The sequence below is a fragment of the Acomys russatus genome, chromosome 3 (genome assembly GCF_903995435.1).
Source record: "Acomys russatus chromosome 3, mAcoRus1.1, whole genome shotgun sequence".
In the NCBI taxonomy this organism is placed as follows: Eukaryota; Metazoa; Chordata; class Mammalia; order Rodentia; family Muridae; genus Acomys; species Acomys russatus.
This window is the reverse complement of record NC_067139.1, coordinates 57,554,563-57,571,588: the sequence shown is the minus strand read 5'-3', so window position 1 is coordinate 57,571,588 and position 17,026 is coordinate 57,554,563. Positions and strand designations below refer to the sequence as shown.

Sequence of the window (17,026 nt, the reverse complement as noted above, 5' to 3'; positions counted from 1 at the left end):
TCTGTCTAAAAAACCAAGGTGGATTGTAACTGAGAAAGACATCTGTCATCTCCTTCTGGCGTCTCAATACACAGGCACACACCCAGCTGAGCACACGCCCACACACTCCTGCACGCACTCATGAGAAAAGCAGTCTTCTGTTCCATAGAGCTCTAAGGCCATGGGTGAGCAGGTGGAATCCTCTGTTTTTGTTGCTACTAATCCCAGTCCTTTCTGCCTTGGAGCTGTGTCCACCTAGGTTCTGACAACCTATAAGCAAGGCACACAGTGCTGTGTCCTTGGAAACCAACCAGCTGCACACTGCCAGTAATAAATGATTCCCAGTTTAAAAATGTAATTGGCAATGTACAGAAAATATCAGTTTGACCCACAATTGTCTGAAAACTCAGAAGTTTTTTTTTCTTCCTTAAAGTTGTATGTGAAGATAGACCACGTATGTATACAACTGTGACCCTTGAAATGTGATTTTGGAAATACTAAAATCCAATCAAATATTTCACTTATAGGATTTCAGCGCCACCTTGCAGCACTCTATCAGCCCCTGTAAGACAGGAGATCTTCTTACAAGAGAGTATCTAGAAGCCAGATGCTTAACATTGATTCCCTCTACTCTCAGTGTGTAAGAAAGGGTCCTAGCTACAATGTTTCTGAGGGGCAGCTGAGAAGTCGGACTTTATAGAAAACACCACTTAGAGGAAACATCACTTCTACTGGAGGCTTTTTGCTTCGAAACTGGCTTTCCTGCCTTTAGTGTGTTACTATTTCCAGACTTGAAAAGTTCCCAAGACAGGTTTTCATCATTACCTTTTAAAAGCTCAATGACCTCTGGGTCTCAGTGATTATTTGCATTTAAAATCTTAACCCCTATTTGCATAATCCCTTTGTTTGCTCAGACACCCTTTGAGGCTGGGTCTAGAAGGTTTTCTCTGAGCTCCTTTCCCCTGGCCTCTGATTAGTAGTGCCAAGCTACACAGCCTAGGGATTCCTCTGTCTTTGCTCTCAGCTCCATCTCAGCTACCCCACCACAGTAGTAACAACACAGAATCAGCCCCATGGTCTGAGTCCCTGGCCTTTCTGGGGCTGGGAGAAGTGATGGCTTTAATGCTATTATATCCAGTGGCAAGACCATGGGGCTTTGAGGCACATTTGATTTTAAGAAGTTGTTAAAAATGAATATCTTTCTCTGACTCTAAACTTGGAGACACAGAGTCCCCTGGTTCAGGGATTTGATGTTGAAGACCTCACTCAAATCAAACATATACACAGCCTTGCAAAGCAGGGCAGGCTGGGAACAAGCCCAAAGGGTTTAGTTTGTTTGTCTGTTTATGCTGGTCTCCCCGTTGCTTTCTGGCCAGAGACAGGAACCTTTCAGCAACAGTTAGGGGACTAGAAATTCATTCCTGTTTTATTTAAAACTGGATAATCCCTCCATTCCCAGTTCTGGTTCTTATAATTAAAATGCTCAAAGAGGAGGATCAGGCAGCTGTCCCCTCAGAAACCAAGATTTGGCATGCACTTCCCTAATGGAAGCTGCTAACGGTGCTGAGGGTTTTCTGGACCTGCTGTCTGGAGCCCAGCTCTCTGCCAGTGCCGTGGTCTGCCCCACAAGTCTACACACTACTTACATATCTGGCATACCTAGGTACAAAGAGCCAACTGAGGGGGACATGGTATTTTCCAGAATTCAGGAAATTGAATTATCCACATAGGAAATATCACAGAGTAAACAATCCGACTGCTTTTTTTAATTAAAATATTCTGAAATAAAGATTAGGCTGTCAATGCCTTCTTTTATAGCATGCAGGGGATTTTCTGCAGGGATAAAATCACATGTTCATATGGTTATCATTTTTTCAAGTCCAAATATGTAAGTGCGAGAAAGGGCAGACCAAATCCTACATAATTCATGGAAGGCATTAAAATCAAGTGTGTTCAATTTGTGCGTCTCTCAATGAATGACATACAGTGATGGAGAACTGCGAGTCACCTTTCCAAAGGGGAACGCTGCGAATTACCATTTGAAATTAGTTACATGATTCCAGCCCCTCAGCATCAGGCTGCGAAATATTAGCCCCTAGGGGGTAAAGGTTTAAGCGTCGTTTGTTGAACTTCCTCCTTCCTCCCAGTGATAACCCTTGTATTAGATCATGTTTATTTTACTTGTAAATCACATCTCACTCCGGGGGAGTTCAAAGTTTGAAATTGTTAGTTTTCGGATACAGTATCCAAGCATTTTCTTCCTTTAGCTAGACCCTCCCTGGTTTTTAACATGATATCCATCTCTCTAGAAGAATAACATTGTCTCTATGTAAAGCCTTAAGTCAAACTACAAATGTCGTATGTAATCCATTGTCCTAACTGGAGTGAATTCTTCCTTCAGCCCTATAACGCCTTCCTCTCTGCAGCCAAGTGGATAATGACTGAACTTGTCTTGTGAGTACCATGCTTTTCAACACGTACCCTGTTCCTCTGTTCCTCTGATAAAGTGAGTGGGGAGATGGTGATTCCTGCTCTAACCTTAGAGCCATTGACCAGCCCAAAGCACTGAGCTCTGAGACCACAAAGTTATCTTTTCTTTTTAATGTTAGTCATTCACAAGCACTCCGCATGCCTCGATGTCATCATCGAGCAGACTAAGAGCTTATGATACACAAGCCAAATCTATTTATTGTGGTTACTGTTAAATTTAACACGGATGCCTGGCTGTCTTAATGCTGCCTGGGTGGGCTGTGGTCAGGAGAACACACAGCCAAGCTGTCCACTGTTGCTCGGATGTCTTGGCTTGGGCAGGAGCCAGCGTTACATGGGCCACAGAGAGGGCTAGGGGCTCCTCCTAGGGATGGGTTGATAAGTTAACCTTACCAAATCGTGGTCCTCTTTTGAGGACGGTGGCTGACTTTGAGAGTTAGGTCAGACTTAAAACATGAAGAAGGTGAAAACTGTGGCTTCCAGATGAGATCATGGGCACAAGGCAGCAACAGTGTATCCAGGAAAGGGAAGAATTCCAGAACTAGCATGTTGACCAGACTGAGCAACTTCCACCAAGCTGTCACTCTTTCTTTCTCCCAGCCAGGATCTAGTACTATAGGCTTAAGGCAAATCCCTGCCATTTGGTGAATGGACATTATCTTGTCGTTCTTTTGTTTTCTTCCTTCCTTTTTTTTTTTTTTTTTTTTTTTTTTGCTTTAATGAAACCTATATTAATCAACAATGTTTATAAATCCAAAGACGAGCAAGTGCTCTGTACATAGAAGAGATAAAGGACGCACTAAGGCTAGTGGTAGGATTCTGGTGGAGAAGTAGCTGCTAGGGTTAGTAGCCATGAGTCTGAGAAGTATGTGGCTGGATAGTTTTGGGTCTCTCACCCTTCATTTAGAAGGTGATTTATATTGTCTTTGCATCCTTCCCTAGCAGTTGAGAAAGTCTGACTTTTCTGAAGTTAGATTATGGCATGATTTTGTTAAAAGTCCAACGCCCTCTTCACCCCCACACATAGGTATAACCACATTTGCTGAGCTCATCCTATATGGCTGCAGACCATGTTTATGGCCCAGGAGAACGTTCTATTTTTAAGTTCTAAAATAAGGCAAAGGGGTCTTCAGAAATCAGCTATTTATTGTGGAATAAAACTAGGTTGTATTATAAGTAAACAAAAGTGAATTTCTAGAGGCTGACTTCTGACCAAACAACAGACATTCCTCAGCTTGGAGGCCACTATCTCAGGGGCACTTTTGATAAAATAGTTTTTTCCAAGTGAGCCAAAACCTAGTATCAATTCAATGGGAACTCAGCCAGCCGGAGCAATTGTCTCCAAAGTGCAGGGTTATTCTTTCAGATGGGGTGGGGACAGCACAAATGACATAAAATAGTATTGCTTTAGGCCGGGGTTAGCTGACCATGTAACCCTGCATTTTTTCCACCATTTGTCTAGGTTCCTGGTGGAATTTAACCTGTGCAGTTGGTGGCACTCCGACATGACAGCTAAAGGTAGGCAGCACCAGAGGTTTCTGTTTCTTAGTGTGAGTGATGACCTCCGAGTCCCTGCTACTCTTCATCAGGACTTACTGGCTTGCATTAGACCACATGGGACAAGGAGATAGCGCTTCAGCTCTGTCCACAGAAAGCCACTCTCTGCTGACGCCCAGTCCGTGCAGTGTGACACAGATCCTTTCCGCTCATGTTCACTTGAACCCGTTTCCTCACGGCAGAAGCAGAGAAGCTGCTCTTTGGCAGGGTTTGCAACCTTGAGAGAGCTGACAGGCAACATGAAAACCCACGCGAGGCCGACACATCACCTGTGTCCTGGCTGGAGGGGTGGATAAGCACTCCCGTAGACATGTGAGCTGACGATTTGAGCGGTAGTTAGAGGAAGTTCTCAGAGGCCAAGTCGGGTCTAGAGTATAGGTTTAAGTCTGGCTTAGTCTTTACTTTGGCAAATGAATTGATTTCACCAAGGCTCAGTTTCCTCATCATAAGCACAGAAGAAAGAACACTTCTCTCTCTCTCTCTCTCTCTCTCACTCCCTCATTCCCTCCTCGCTCTCTCTCTATGTATGTGTGTGTGTATGTGTGTATGTGTGTGTAATAAGATGAAGCATGCTACCTGATGGCCAGAGTAATTCATGGAACCTGTAAATTAGTTCATCTCCAATAATGGAGATGACAGTGTTGACATATTGGCAGTGATGTTTGCCCACTGGGAAGAATTGTGTGTGTGTGTGTGTGTGTGTGTGTGTGTGTGTGTGTGTGTGTGTGTTAAGATAAATAATGTAGGCAATGTATCTAATGACCAGAGTAAGTGGAAACTGAGATGCTGGTGTAATTAATCCCCGATAATGGAGATGACAGTGTTGACATATTGGCAATGATGATGTTCTCCTGCAGAACCATCATTCCATGGTTAGGCACTGTCCCTTGGCCATCTGTCCCCTCCAGGTCTTCTGAGCCAGTGCGAGTTCTCAGATACTCTCCATTCTTTTTCTTTCTTTCTTTCTTCCTTTTTTTTTTTTTTTTTTTTTTTTTTTTTTTTTGGACAGGGTTTCTCTGTGTAGCCTTGGCTCTCCTGGACTCACGTTGTAGACCAGGCTGGCCTCGAACTCACAGATCATTGAGTGGTACAGCTTAGGTACAGGATATTGACATTACACACTTAGTGCCTTAGGAGCCATCTGAATGGAAATTTTGAACCTCCCAAACACTTCCTTCTGCTCCTGCCTCAGACCCTTTACACTTCATCCCTGCTCTTCCCCATCCTCATCCTTCTTTGCTTCTTTTACATGACACTAGGTTTCTTCAGCAATAAAAAAGATATGTCTATTCATTCTCATCAGCACCCAACTGAGGCTGTGGACATAGTTTGCTTATTAAATACCTCACTAAATCATGCTTGTGCCAGGCATGGCCCTACCTGGCCCTGTGGCTTGCTACTAGTTTTGAATTGTAATGCATTTTTATTATCCTAATCAACATAAGTAAGCAACCAAGACTATTAAGGAGGTTCACATACTTGGCAGGGTACTCACAACACCAAATAATTCCTTGTTAGATATCTCCTAATGAGGTCATTTCAGGATTATAATTCACCCTCAAAAAGGTATATTATGACACTGCAAATATTTAATTAAATTTACAAAATACTGGTATGCATAGCCAACCAGATGCAAGGATTCATACCTGTAAGCCTCTCATCTACTCAGGAAGCTGTGGCAAGAGAATTGTTTTGAGTTTAGGAGGTGGAGACTAGCCTGAGCCACATAGCGAGATCCACACCCTGTACCAAAAATCATAATATATATATATAAAATGATAAACAGAACCCAAGACATAAGACTTGCAGTCCAGTGGCAGGAAGATGTGCAGTTAATACCGTCAGAAATGAACACGAAGAATGAGAAGTTAGTAGACAGAGAACAAACTATGACTTAGAGTGACAGGGAAAAAAAGAAAGACTATTATATCCACTAAAGAAACGTTATGAGTTTGCCTTTTTGCTATTTTACACACTTTATAAAATAAAGATGAGGTGGGGCAAGATAAATCAGGATCGCTTGAGGGTCTGGGTTGCAGTCTATTTAAATCTTCTGCACCACAGCAACTGTGAACAAAGACCTACCCCATGGAAATGAGGCCGTGGGGACTCTGAGGGGGCTGTCTAGCCTGCGTGTTGTACCCTGCCTGTGCAGGAAGGTCTGGGAGTCTCTGCCATGCTGGATGGTTAGTGAAGGTTAGTTAGGTATAGTACAGGTTTGAAGTGGGCACTGGAGCGCATGTGCATGAGTCCAGGACACACGTGTGTGTTCATGTTTGTGGGGTGACAATTGTTTAGGAGTCAGCATTGTGCTGGGAATAGTGGACTAGTCATCTTTGATGCTTAATTTTTGGGGTCATTCCTCATCACAGTTGAGGCACCCCTCCCCTGTTCTTCGCCCCCCCCCCCAGCAGTTTCTCTGTGTAGTTGAGAATGATTCTGAACTTTTTGTTTGTTTGTTTGTTTTTGTTTTTCAAGATAGTGCTTCTCTGTGTAGCCTTGGCTGTCCTGGACTCACTCTGTAGACCAGGCTGGCCTCGAACTCACAGTGATCTGCCTGCCTTTGCCTCCCAGGTGCTGGGATTAAAGGCGTGCGCCACGCCCGGCGATCCTGACCTTTTGATCCTCGAGCTTCTATCTCTCCTGTGCTAGATGTTGCCTTCTGTATTCAGGAGTAAGGAACACATCTTCCTGAATGCCAGACAAATACTTCACCAACTGAGCTACATCCTCAGTCCTCAAGAAAGACATTCTCACCTTGACCTGTCATCACAAACATCTTGCCTCACCTTTCCTTCAAAGATTGATTGACTGAGAGCTTGTTAGTTACTGTGATCTTTGCCCAGAGCAGAATTGTTTAACTGAGGGGAGGCTATGTCTCCCAGCAGTCACTGTACTATCTGGAGACATTTTTGATGGTTATAGCTTGCTACTGGCATCTAGTGGGTAGAAGCCACAGTACTCATGATAGTCCCTGTAACAAACAGGTGGCCAAACTAGAGAGTCAATAGTGCCAGCATCGAGATGTCCTGGCCTTGATGGGTGGGAGGGAGGAGTGTAGGTCAGGGCACAGTGACTAATAAAGGTGAGGCTACAGCATGAACTATAGACTGTCTAGAAAGTTGTCACTTTGAGCTCTACACACCCTGTCCCTCCATAGCTGTCCCAACACAGGTCAAAATGATAATGTGATGCTTTGGTTTTCAGCGTTCTGCACTGAGGATCTTCTTACACCTCTTCCTAAAAGATAATTTCAAGGAGGCAACCCCTTTCATAGTCGCATGCCACAGATATTTATGTTACAATCCATAACAGTAGCAAAATTACATCTATGAAGTAGCAACAAAATAATGTTATGGTTGGCCGGCGGGGGGGGGGGGGCGGTGTCACAGTATCAAGAAGGTTGAGAGCCCATTGCTGTATACCATGATACCTTCATGGCATAGATTATAAGAAAAGCTGGTCTGATATTCACATTGCTGCCTGGGGTATGCTGGCATAGAATACTTCAGCATTTCCAGAGTGCTGGGAGACCTCAGATCTCCTTCAAACTCCTCCCCTGACTTTAGCTGAGAGGCAGTCATGGGGTAGTACTTATCCCCAGGTCTCTCTGAAGCCCCAAGTCATATAGATAGGTAGATAGATGCACAAATAAATAAAACATATATGTGAGGCAGAGAGGGAAGGGGAAGGCGGGAGGGGGGAGGGAGAGAGCGCACATGCAGACCTAAGCCAAACCCCTCTAGCATAATGAAAGCCTCATCTGCCTTTCTTTAGCATTATGTAAACCTGGATCCCACATGTGAACTGTCTCACTCAGGCCCTCAGCCATTTACTCTATCGGGTATGAATATGATTTTTGCCACATTGTAGATGAATACACTGAAACAAATGGAGCTGTGTGAATTCACCTATTGGATGCTGCTATTGGAACTCTTTGCTAAAAGTCTGTGTAAATCCTAAGTCCAGTGCAGGGGCTGGGCCATCTCAGTACCGTCTTGACTTGCAATTCATTCTAAATTTACCATTCTCTCACCAGATAAAGACTCTGAGCTGAGACGTAGATCTTTGTTTTAGCTCAAAATGGAATCCATAATTACACTGTTTATCTGCCTCATTTCCTTGATGAAGGGACTGTGGAAGCCCGCTTCTACTTGATTACCACAAAGGTCTCATTTGGGTGAAGTTTCACAAAGAGAATGGAGCTTGCTGGCACCCTGTTATGAATGGGGGGCGCATTCACAGAGACAAAAGGAGAGAGAGGCTTTTCAGATGGCAAATCTATCCCTTCCCGATGATCGCCTGCACATAATTACTGTGAACCCAAGTCAGCTCCTCTCATCAGGGACATTTGTTGCTAAGGGAAAATTCAAGCAATCTGATTGTGTGGATGTCCCGATGAACGCTCTACGGGGGCGCAAGTGGTAGGTCAGGGTGACTTCAGCTTCAGATACCCAGGTGACTGGAGTGGGAGACAGATCAAGAGTATCCGCAAGTATAGCTTCCTAGTGAGACTGTCCCGGTGCACACCTGGGCCCCGCTACTCACAGCTGTGTGCCTTTCAACAGGCATCTTGCTTTCACGGGGTTTTAATTTCTTCATCCGCCAAATTATGCAACAGCAGAGCTTTGCTTATTGTGCAGTGATGAAGGCTCCATTCACAGATGCACTGTGACTTCTGTGCAAAAGCACCTCCAGAGAGGGTTTAGTTGTTTTCCATTTAGGTAAATGATGATGGTAGAAAGGGCGTCACTTAGTGTACACCACTTGCCTAGTAGAGGCGATGTCCTGGAGTCCATGCCCAGCATGGCAGTCAATCAATACGCACACACATACGCGTATGACAAAGCACCCTAAGACTCACAGCAGACAGTGTCCAGCTTCTGAGGCACAGTTGTCCCATCTGGGAGAAGAAAAATGTGACCTAGGCTAGCCAGCAGCATCTTTGAGTGCCTCTACCTTTGTTAGATTATGGGTTTTGGATGTCCAGACCTAAAACAGAACTCAGTAAGTAGATTACCAGCAGCTTTGGCTATTGGTTTGAAATTCCAAAGATAAACAGCAGTGGTTAGCAAATATGTCCTGTGTTTTCCATAGTACTTTAGACATAGGAAGGTCTAGGCTACTTAGAGTAAATACAGCCATGGCTCTGTGGGGTAATTTGTATGTTTCTCAAAAGCACACCCTACAACTTCCAGCCGATCTACAGCCATGCCGTAAGTGGCGTCAGCATTTATCACTATATCAGCATGGGTACCCTACAATTGTCAAAGGAAAAAGAATTCCATCTCCAGGAAGGATCAGGGCCAAACGAGCTTCGCCATGGACGTTTTGGACTCGTTCCATCATAATAGGGCCCAGACAATTAGAATTAGAGATGGTGAAATTATCGGGCTTATTTGAATCATGTGTGTGTGTGTGTGTGCGCGCGCGCGCGTGCGCGCGCGCGTGTGCGCGTGTGCCACCTCCCCCATCCTACCTCACGAACCCCTTGCTTTGTTCTGTCGGCCTGACTTCACAAAGCCACGGAGCATGTCCATGCTGCAGCAACAGCCCAAGTTCGCATTTTGTTTCTGCTCTGCCTACTCCCTGCGTGGACTTGGGCAGTTGACTTCAGCCTTCTCATTTCCACCTACTCTGGGAAGCAGAGATTTTACAAGGAAAAAAAAGTTCCTACTTCCAAGTTTATTTTTTAATCCTGTCATATTTTGTTGTTAAATAAATTAATGTGCCTCAAGCAGAACAGCATCTGGCACACAGCAGTTCTTGACCGAGCTTAGTTGTTGGTCGGCAGGTTTTATATGCTGTTTGCGTGTGTGTGCCATGCCCACTTATGATCTACACTGTTGTGTGTTTAATCTTTATTTCAGTTAGAAGTGAGCTTTTTGAAATTCAGATGTTTTATATAGAAAAAGGAAGCTGCCAAAATTGGATGTTAGAACCACTTGCCAAACAAAGAAAAATTAATTGTGAAAATATGAACTGAGAATATAAAAATGTGTTGCCAAACTGTAGGCAGGGAGACTCTCCTCTGGTTAAAAGTGCAACAAAAGAAGGAGGAAATGGAGAGGAAAGGTGGTCAGGGCAAGCCCAAGGGAAGATGTCACCTCTCTTCACAGGACAGAGGCAGGAGGGAGCCCTGGGAAGAGGCTGCTTCCTACCAGGTACTCCGTGAGTTCTGACATGGGCCTGGGGCAAGGAACAACTCCTCACCTTCTACCTCAGGGACAAGCAGTTTGTCACAAGGGGCTGACTTTTTCCCATTTGCTTCTCCTGTTGTATTTGCTTGAAACAAACAAACAAACCACACTATCCACGGGGGATAGTGGAGAGATGGCTTAGAGATTAAGAGCATTTGGTGTGTGTGTGAGAGAGAGAGAGACAGACAGAGAGACAGAGAGACAGAGAGAGAGGGAGAGAGGGAAAGTCAGAGAGAGACAGAGACAGAGAGACAGAGAGAGAGAAAGAGAGAGAGAGACAGAGAGACAGAGAGAGGAGAGGTGAAGTGAGGGATTTTTGCTGGTAAAAAGCCCTGTGTACAGTTCCCTCCTCAATTCAGCCCTGTGAGGAGGCTGCAGGCATTGCAGCCTCCTAGGTTCCCCAGCTGGTCAGCAAAGTCACATGATCTGGCTAAAAAAGCTGAACTAGAACCTGCATTATTTTGTTTTAAATTCAACAACAACAACAACCACCATACTCCAATGTACCATGAGTCCAAACAGTCTCCTCAAAATACGAAAGCCCCAGTGGAGAACCTCGTATGTTAGAAACAGTTGTGTTAGAATGTAGAAGCACAGGTCACAGCTTACTGATAGCCTAATAATTACCGGACTGTGAGCAGCTAAGTGTTTGCAGGTGTTGTTCTCATGGACCCTGTTATCCCACAGCATCTCAGGAAGACAGCTTGCCACGGCTCTGACTTTCATCCGTATGGACCTGGGGTATAACTTGAGCTGTATTCCACACATCACATATTGGAATTACAACTGTAAATTTTATAGAGAAGCTTAATTCTACACATGCACTGACAAAACCAAAACTATGTATAGTGTGGTTGTTGGGGAACTCAAGTTGGTGCACTGTAAAGATGTAAATGAGTAGACCTACTGTGCAGTATCTGAGCCACCAGCACCCCACTTTTTTTTAAAGATGAGAATGCTTAGGGCCAGCTAGAGGCAGCAGAGTGAGGGATTTGCTCTCCAAATTTCCCCCCTATAGTAGCTTCTGCACTTAACTATGCGCTAACTGGCATCATTTAACGTTAAAAGCCAAGAGCACTTACGCTCTTCTGTTACTGTTGTTGTTATAATTAAACCAATACTTAGCACTTGGTACCAAGCATTTGTACTCAGTACTCAGCACCTCTCCTGCCATGCTCTGAAAACAGAACTTGATTCACTTCAACGCAAGTAAGAAAACTGAGTCTCACACACAGGTGGCATCCCAACTACTGGGCTTGAGTTGTTTAAACTATTTTAAGAGCCACCAGCCTGTATAGAATGCCTACTATGTGCTCATTCTCGTGCCCACGTTATTTAAACTGACATAGTGTCTTATCGGACAAGAAACCTTATAGTGGTAGAATTTGATATATGCTACACTTCAAAGACATTATGTATTTTACTACTTCACATTTCAGTTTTCTTTCAGTAATAGAACTATGCAGTTGTATCATGGCATCTGTTTTGCTCTCAATAATGTGGTTTTTGTTGTTGTTTTATGTATGTACTCAGATTCACAGAGGTGGCGGTGCTAAGTCATTGTGAGTCTGAGGTCAGAGACCCTGTGGCTGATGTTGACCCAGAAAGTAGAATTCTTGTCATGCACAAATGATAGTTGATCAAGCCAACACAACTGCTTCAGGAATTATAGCTTACAGAGTTGCTTGGCAGATGAAATCACTGAACTAATTAGAAAATAATGCATTGTGCTGTGCTGTGCCGAGGGAGGGAAAAAAAAAAATCACAGAGCTTCCTAAGCAGAACTGCATTTGAGCCGCCATGGGTTGCCTGAACACTGAGCTTTCATTCTTTTTTGCTTCCCTTTTCTCTACAGCCCAGAAACTGAAACAGACCCTGGAGCCTTGTGATACTGAATATCCGGCTTTTGTGTCTGAACGCACCATCAAAGAGACCACAGGGAACATTGCTTGCGAAGACTGCTCCAAGTAAGCCACCCCCATCCCTGCAGCCCACTGCACACACCTTTCTGTTGGATGTGGAGCTCCTCCCCCCGCCCCCACCGTGGGCCAATGAGACTGGATCATACACTTCATTACACCACGAGCCAGGAAACATGGCTGCCCTCTGGTGTGAGAACGTAACTCTATCAGCTGGGAAGAAACTGCCCTTGATTTAGGTATTGTCTTAAGATTGGGAAACGTTCAGAATGTGCAGCAATACATCCTGGAGCATAGAAGGCTTTAGCCCAATCTGTTGCTATTTGGAGGAGCTCCAAACTGGTGTTTTCCCAGCTGACAGTTGGCAACTTTAGCAAATGTCCTTAGGTGTGTTTAGCAAGGCCAGAGCCTCAGGTGTAGCTGAATCCCACCTAGTAGGCATGGTTTCTCTGCGGTCTGATACTAAGCATCCAAGGTCTAAAGATTAACATATTTTAGCAGTTTCATTGGTCACTTAGAAACTTGGGTCTCGGTTCCTGTTAGGCAGGTGTCTACTGCATAGTTGGATCCCTTCTTACTGATTTAAGTTTTTGTGTGTTTCTAAGACTACGTTGTGAATAACTACAGATACATTCTATGTGTCATCCTGTTCTTTGATCTTTTCACTACTGATGGATGACTCCTCACGAATGTAGACGTTCTTTTGTTTATATTTTAATATAGTCTGCTATGTCCTTTTCTGTTTTATGCATTGTGTGCCACTCTTAAGAAAGTCTTCGTCTTTTCTAACACAGCGATGCTTGCATCTTCCTCCTGAACACATTCATGTGTGCTGGTTGTATTTACAACTTTAACCCTTTGCAGTTTGTCCGTGTGGCACAGCACAGATGGAGTTCTGACTTCGTCCTTTCTCATGTACTATAAAAGTGTAAACTTGTACTCTGTTTTCAGTATGTATCTGTGGGGGTAGGGGGTAGGGCATGCCTGTACTGCAGGGCACATGTAAATGTCAGCGGGCAGCTTTGTGGAGTAGTGGATTCTGAGGACTAATTACATTGGCTGGCTTCTGCAGCTGAATTTTTTAACCACTGGACCAGCTCATCATGCCTGGTAACCCTTAACCTGCACTTGCGTATATGTTTGTGCCTATGTGGGTATGTGTGAGGGGTTGGGGCTTGAACCTAGAACTTCACACATTTTAGGCAGCCATTATATTTTTTCATTGTTTTGCTTTTAGTTTTTTTGGTGTCTTTCTTTCTTTCTTTCTTTCTTTCTTTCTTTCTTTCTTTCTTTCTTTCTTTCTTTTTGAGACAGGTCTCTCTGTGTAGCTTTGGCTGTCCTGGACTCACTTTGTAGACCAGGCCGGCCTCGAACTCGCAGAGCTCTGCCTGCCTCTGCCTCTGCCTCCAGAGTGCTGGGATTACAGGGTGTTCTACCACACCCAGATAGGCAGTCATTCTATTAACTTGTGCTTTCTATTCACTTGTAATGATGCTTACAGCCACCAGTCTGCAGAGCTGTTTTTGATCTTGTGTGTGGCCAGGGTTGCAGACCCTTGTAGCTAGGAGACACTTAGGAGAGCACACATTCTTTCCTTATTCATTCTCCAAGCTATCCTGGGAACTCTTGGTCCTTTATCTTTTCATATTAACTTTAGAATTAGCTTGTTAATTGCTATGAATTCTGGTGCGCTCATGAAAACCACTGTGAGCTACAATCAGCGTGGAAAGGATGGCTATTTTTAGGATAGCTCATCTTCCTATTCATAATCAAACACACCTCCTCATTTGTATGCAAGTGGGTATAAATTATATCAGATTTATACCTAGCCCACTTTTAGTTTTTCTTGTTTAAGTAGACCACATCTAGAACTACTGTTCTAATGTATAATGAAAATACTTGAGGATAATCATAATATATAACAATAACAGTAGTTTCAGTTTATTGAGTATTTTATAGGCAACAGATTGCTAGCTGTGTTTTAGAGCTGCCGGTTCGTATATGGATTCCCCGGGCTCTCTGCGTAGGAGTGACATCACTTATGCAAAGTGCCTAATCTCCATTCTTAAATATCGTTTCATGATTTGTGACACTGGATACTATTGAACAAAAGCTTCTTTTAATCATGGTTAATAGTATCATATTAAATATGATATTTGTTAGATGTTTTCATTATATAATGTTAAATAATGTGAAATTTTTTTGTTAGCCATTTTTTCAAGCCCCATATTTTAATTATTTTTAAAGGAATGGTAGGCATGAGTACTTCTTGCTATAAAGAATGATTCTAGAATATTCTGACATTCCTCACTAAATGCCATAATATCTTTAAGGAATAGAAAATGTTCTGAAGTTCAAATCTATATTGCTTAAAATAAAGCCTTTGATAGTTTTACATATATGTATAATGTATCCTGGCAACATTCATCCTTACACTCTTTTATGCACCTTCCATCTTCACCAGCCTCTTCTTTGAACATGGTAAATATTTATATTTATAATTTAAAAAATCATGTGTATAATGCAGGAACATTTGTGTAGCCTGCACTATCACCCCGGCTTAGAATTACTATGGGTTTAGCGTAGTTAGATAATTGCTGGATTAAGAAAAACATGATGAGTTTCCGTTGCTCTCATTGCTGTTTGATCCCTGGATAGATGGCGAATTTTATTTAAAATGTTTATACTACTCAAGTAACTTCTTCCTATATTGTTTTGCTGACTTATTTAACTTTTCACTATGCAATGTATCTCATGATTGACATATGCATTGTAGGCACACATGCATGTGCATAATCATGTGTTCTATAGTGATGGTTTGACTGACGATGGTTAGAGTGGACCAATAAGGTTCTGTTGCCTGGTGATGCCCTGGTGTCCACACAAGGACATCACCAAATTACACATCTTTTCCACAGTATCCCAGCCTTTAAGAAGTGCGTGGCTCTGTGTATGAATGTCAGTGTGCTATACCTTTCATAGTAGATACCTTATTTAAAGGGAAAACCATTGCTTTCTCCACATGAAGCTGCTTTTGCCACTTACTACAAAAATAGGGCAAACACGTATGGCTAAATCTATTCATTTGACTTACCAGATGAACCTTATGTCCGTGGTCAAAAGTGAAAGTGGCCAGGCTTTTCTTCCCTGTGTTCTCATTTGCCTCTGCTGTTAAGTTGTTTACATAAGGGACTTTCCCTCAGCTCTGTTATCTTTGACATTTCTTATGAGACAGGATATGTGTTTCTCATGAATTTGGTAAAAATTCACAAAGCTTCCAGTGGCTGATGGGGTGTGGGGGAAAACACATACGATTACGTAGTTCCCTTCTTTTGTGGACAGAGCTCCCTGGATTTTCTATATCTCATTTATTTGTAAACCTTTCCTTTTATTATCTTTTAAGAGGCATGCAGATTCATGGGCTTTAGTATGTTATTTTCATGCATACATATCATTTTCTTTTTATTATCTTAATTTTTGAATTGATTTAGTGATTATATTTCTTTTGATAGTGTGTATTTCATCTCATTTCCAAATTTATTTAGTTCATCAATAAATGGTGTTTGGTTTAAAATGTTAACATAATTTTTTTGCCTCTTTTCCTTTTTATAAAGTTACCTGGTATATTTAAAGTATGTATATTTATCTGGTGCCATATGATGTTTTTGATATACATTGTATACATAACTGTTCAAATTAAGGTGGATATATCTCAAGTATTCATCATTTCTGTATGTTAAAAATTTCAAAGTTCTTTCTTCTGGCCTTTTTTTTTTTTTTTTTCTTAGAAAACTGCAATACATTGTTCCCTTTTAACTTGTGAGTTTTAAATTCTTTTCCTCCCGCCTGCATCTCTGCTTCTTCCTCCGTCTGTATCTCAGCCATCTCGTCCCCGGCGTCCCCTGTGTCCGTTTGTCTTTCCTCTATGTTTTGGGTTTACTCTGTTTTTAATTTTTCAATATCCTATGTTTAGTGCTCAACTTTTCTATGTATGCTGTGCACCTCCCCCCCACCCCTCTCTCTCTCTCTCTCTCTCCCACTTTACATCTTTATCAACTTAATGTCCACGTTTTACTCAAAGTCATTTGTATCTGCATATGTTCAAATAGTGGTTGAAATTTCATAATAGATGGGGTTTTGAGGTTCTTTTTATTTATTGCTGACGTCTAGTTAAATGGTGTTGTAGCCCACATAATGTACTTTCTGGTATATGTGAAAAGTTGGTTCACACTGTATTACTTGTTCATATGATTTGAAAGTAAGATGTACTTTCAAATAGCTTTGTAAAAAAATTAACATTTATCCATTGATCAAATGTGATTGATGTACTTCAACCCTTACTTATTTTTTTTTCTCTCTTGGGAGCATGAGTTTCCGTTACAGTTGCGACGTAATCTCTTCCCAGGGTTAGAAGCTTTTCATTTCTTCCTATCATTCAGTTCATCTTACAATACAGATTTTGACGTTGTGTTGCCATGGAAATCCCTGCTTGGGTCAGTATTGTGTCCATTGTTTCCTTGCCAGCCATTCCTTTCCCCAATCTATGTAGGAGCCAACTCTTTTTATACATAAAGTCTGTCACCCTCAGCATCTGCTGCTCTTTCTTAACCACGTAGATAAAGCTGTGCATCCTGGGAGTGGTGCTCAAATGCACATCCCCATTTTCCAGTTTCGTTGTTGTCCTTTTTATACTGGGATTTTGCTCTGTCCCTAGGATGCAACTTTAGTTGTTCTTTTCATTGCTTGTATCACCTGCTAGGTTGATTCCTTGAAGATATGTTTGTGCTTTCTGGCTTTAGTCCTGTCATCATTTGTAGTTGCCTTTTCTCCCAAGATTTGTCTTGAATTTTTGCTTTTATTAGATTTTTGAGTTTTCTGTAT

The 17,026-nt window shown here is 42.5% G+C and overlaps 1 protein-coding gene across 1 annotated transcript in view; it reads left to right on the top strand.

Annotated features, from left to right (window-relative positions):
* Positions 1-17,026, top strand: part of Cacna2d3 (calcium voltage-gated channel auxiliary subunit alpha2delta 3) — an 811,541-nt gene that overhangs the window by 755,160 nt on the left and 39,355 nt on the right. Inside the window, exons 33-35 of the mRNA XM_051140839.1 lie at positions 2,381-2,433; positions 3,932-3,987; positions 12,082-12,193. Coding sequence (XP_050996796.1) covers positions 2,381-2,433; positions 3,932-3,987; positions 12,082-12,193 — 221 coding nt within the window. The remainder of the gene's footprint in view (positions 1-2,380; positions 2,434-3,931; positions 3,988-12,081; positions 12,194-17,026) is intronic.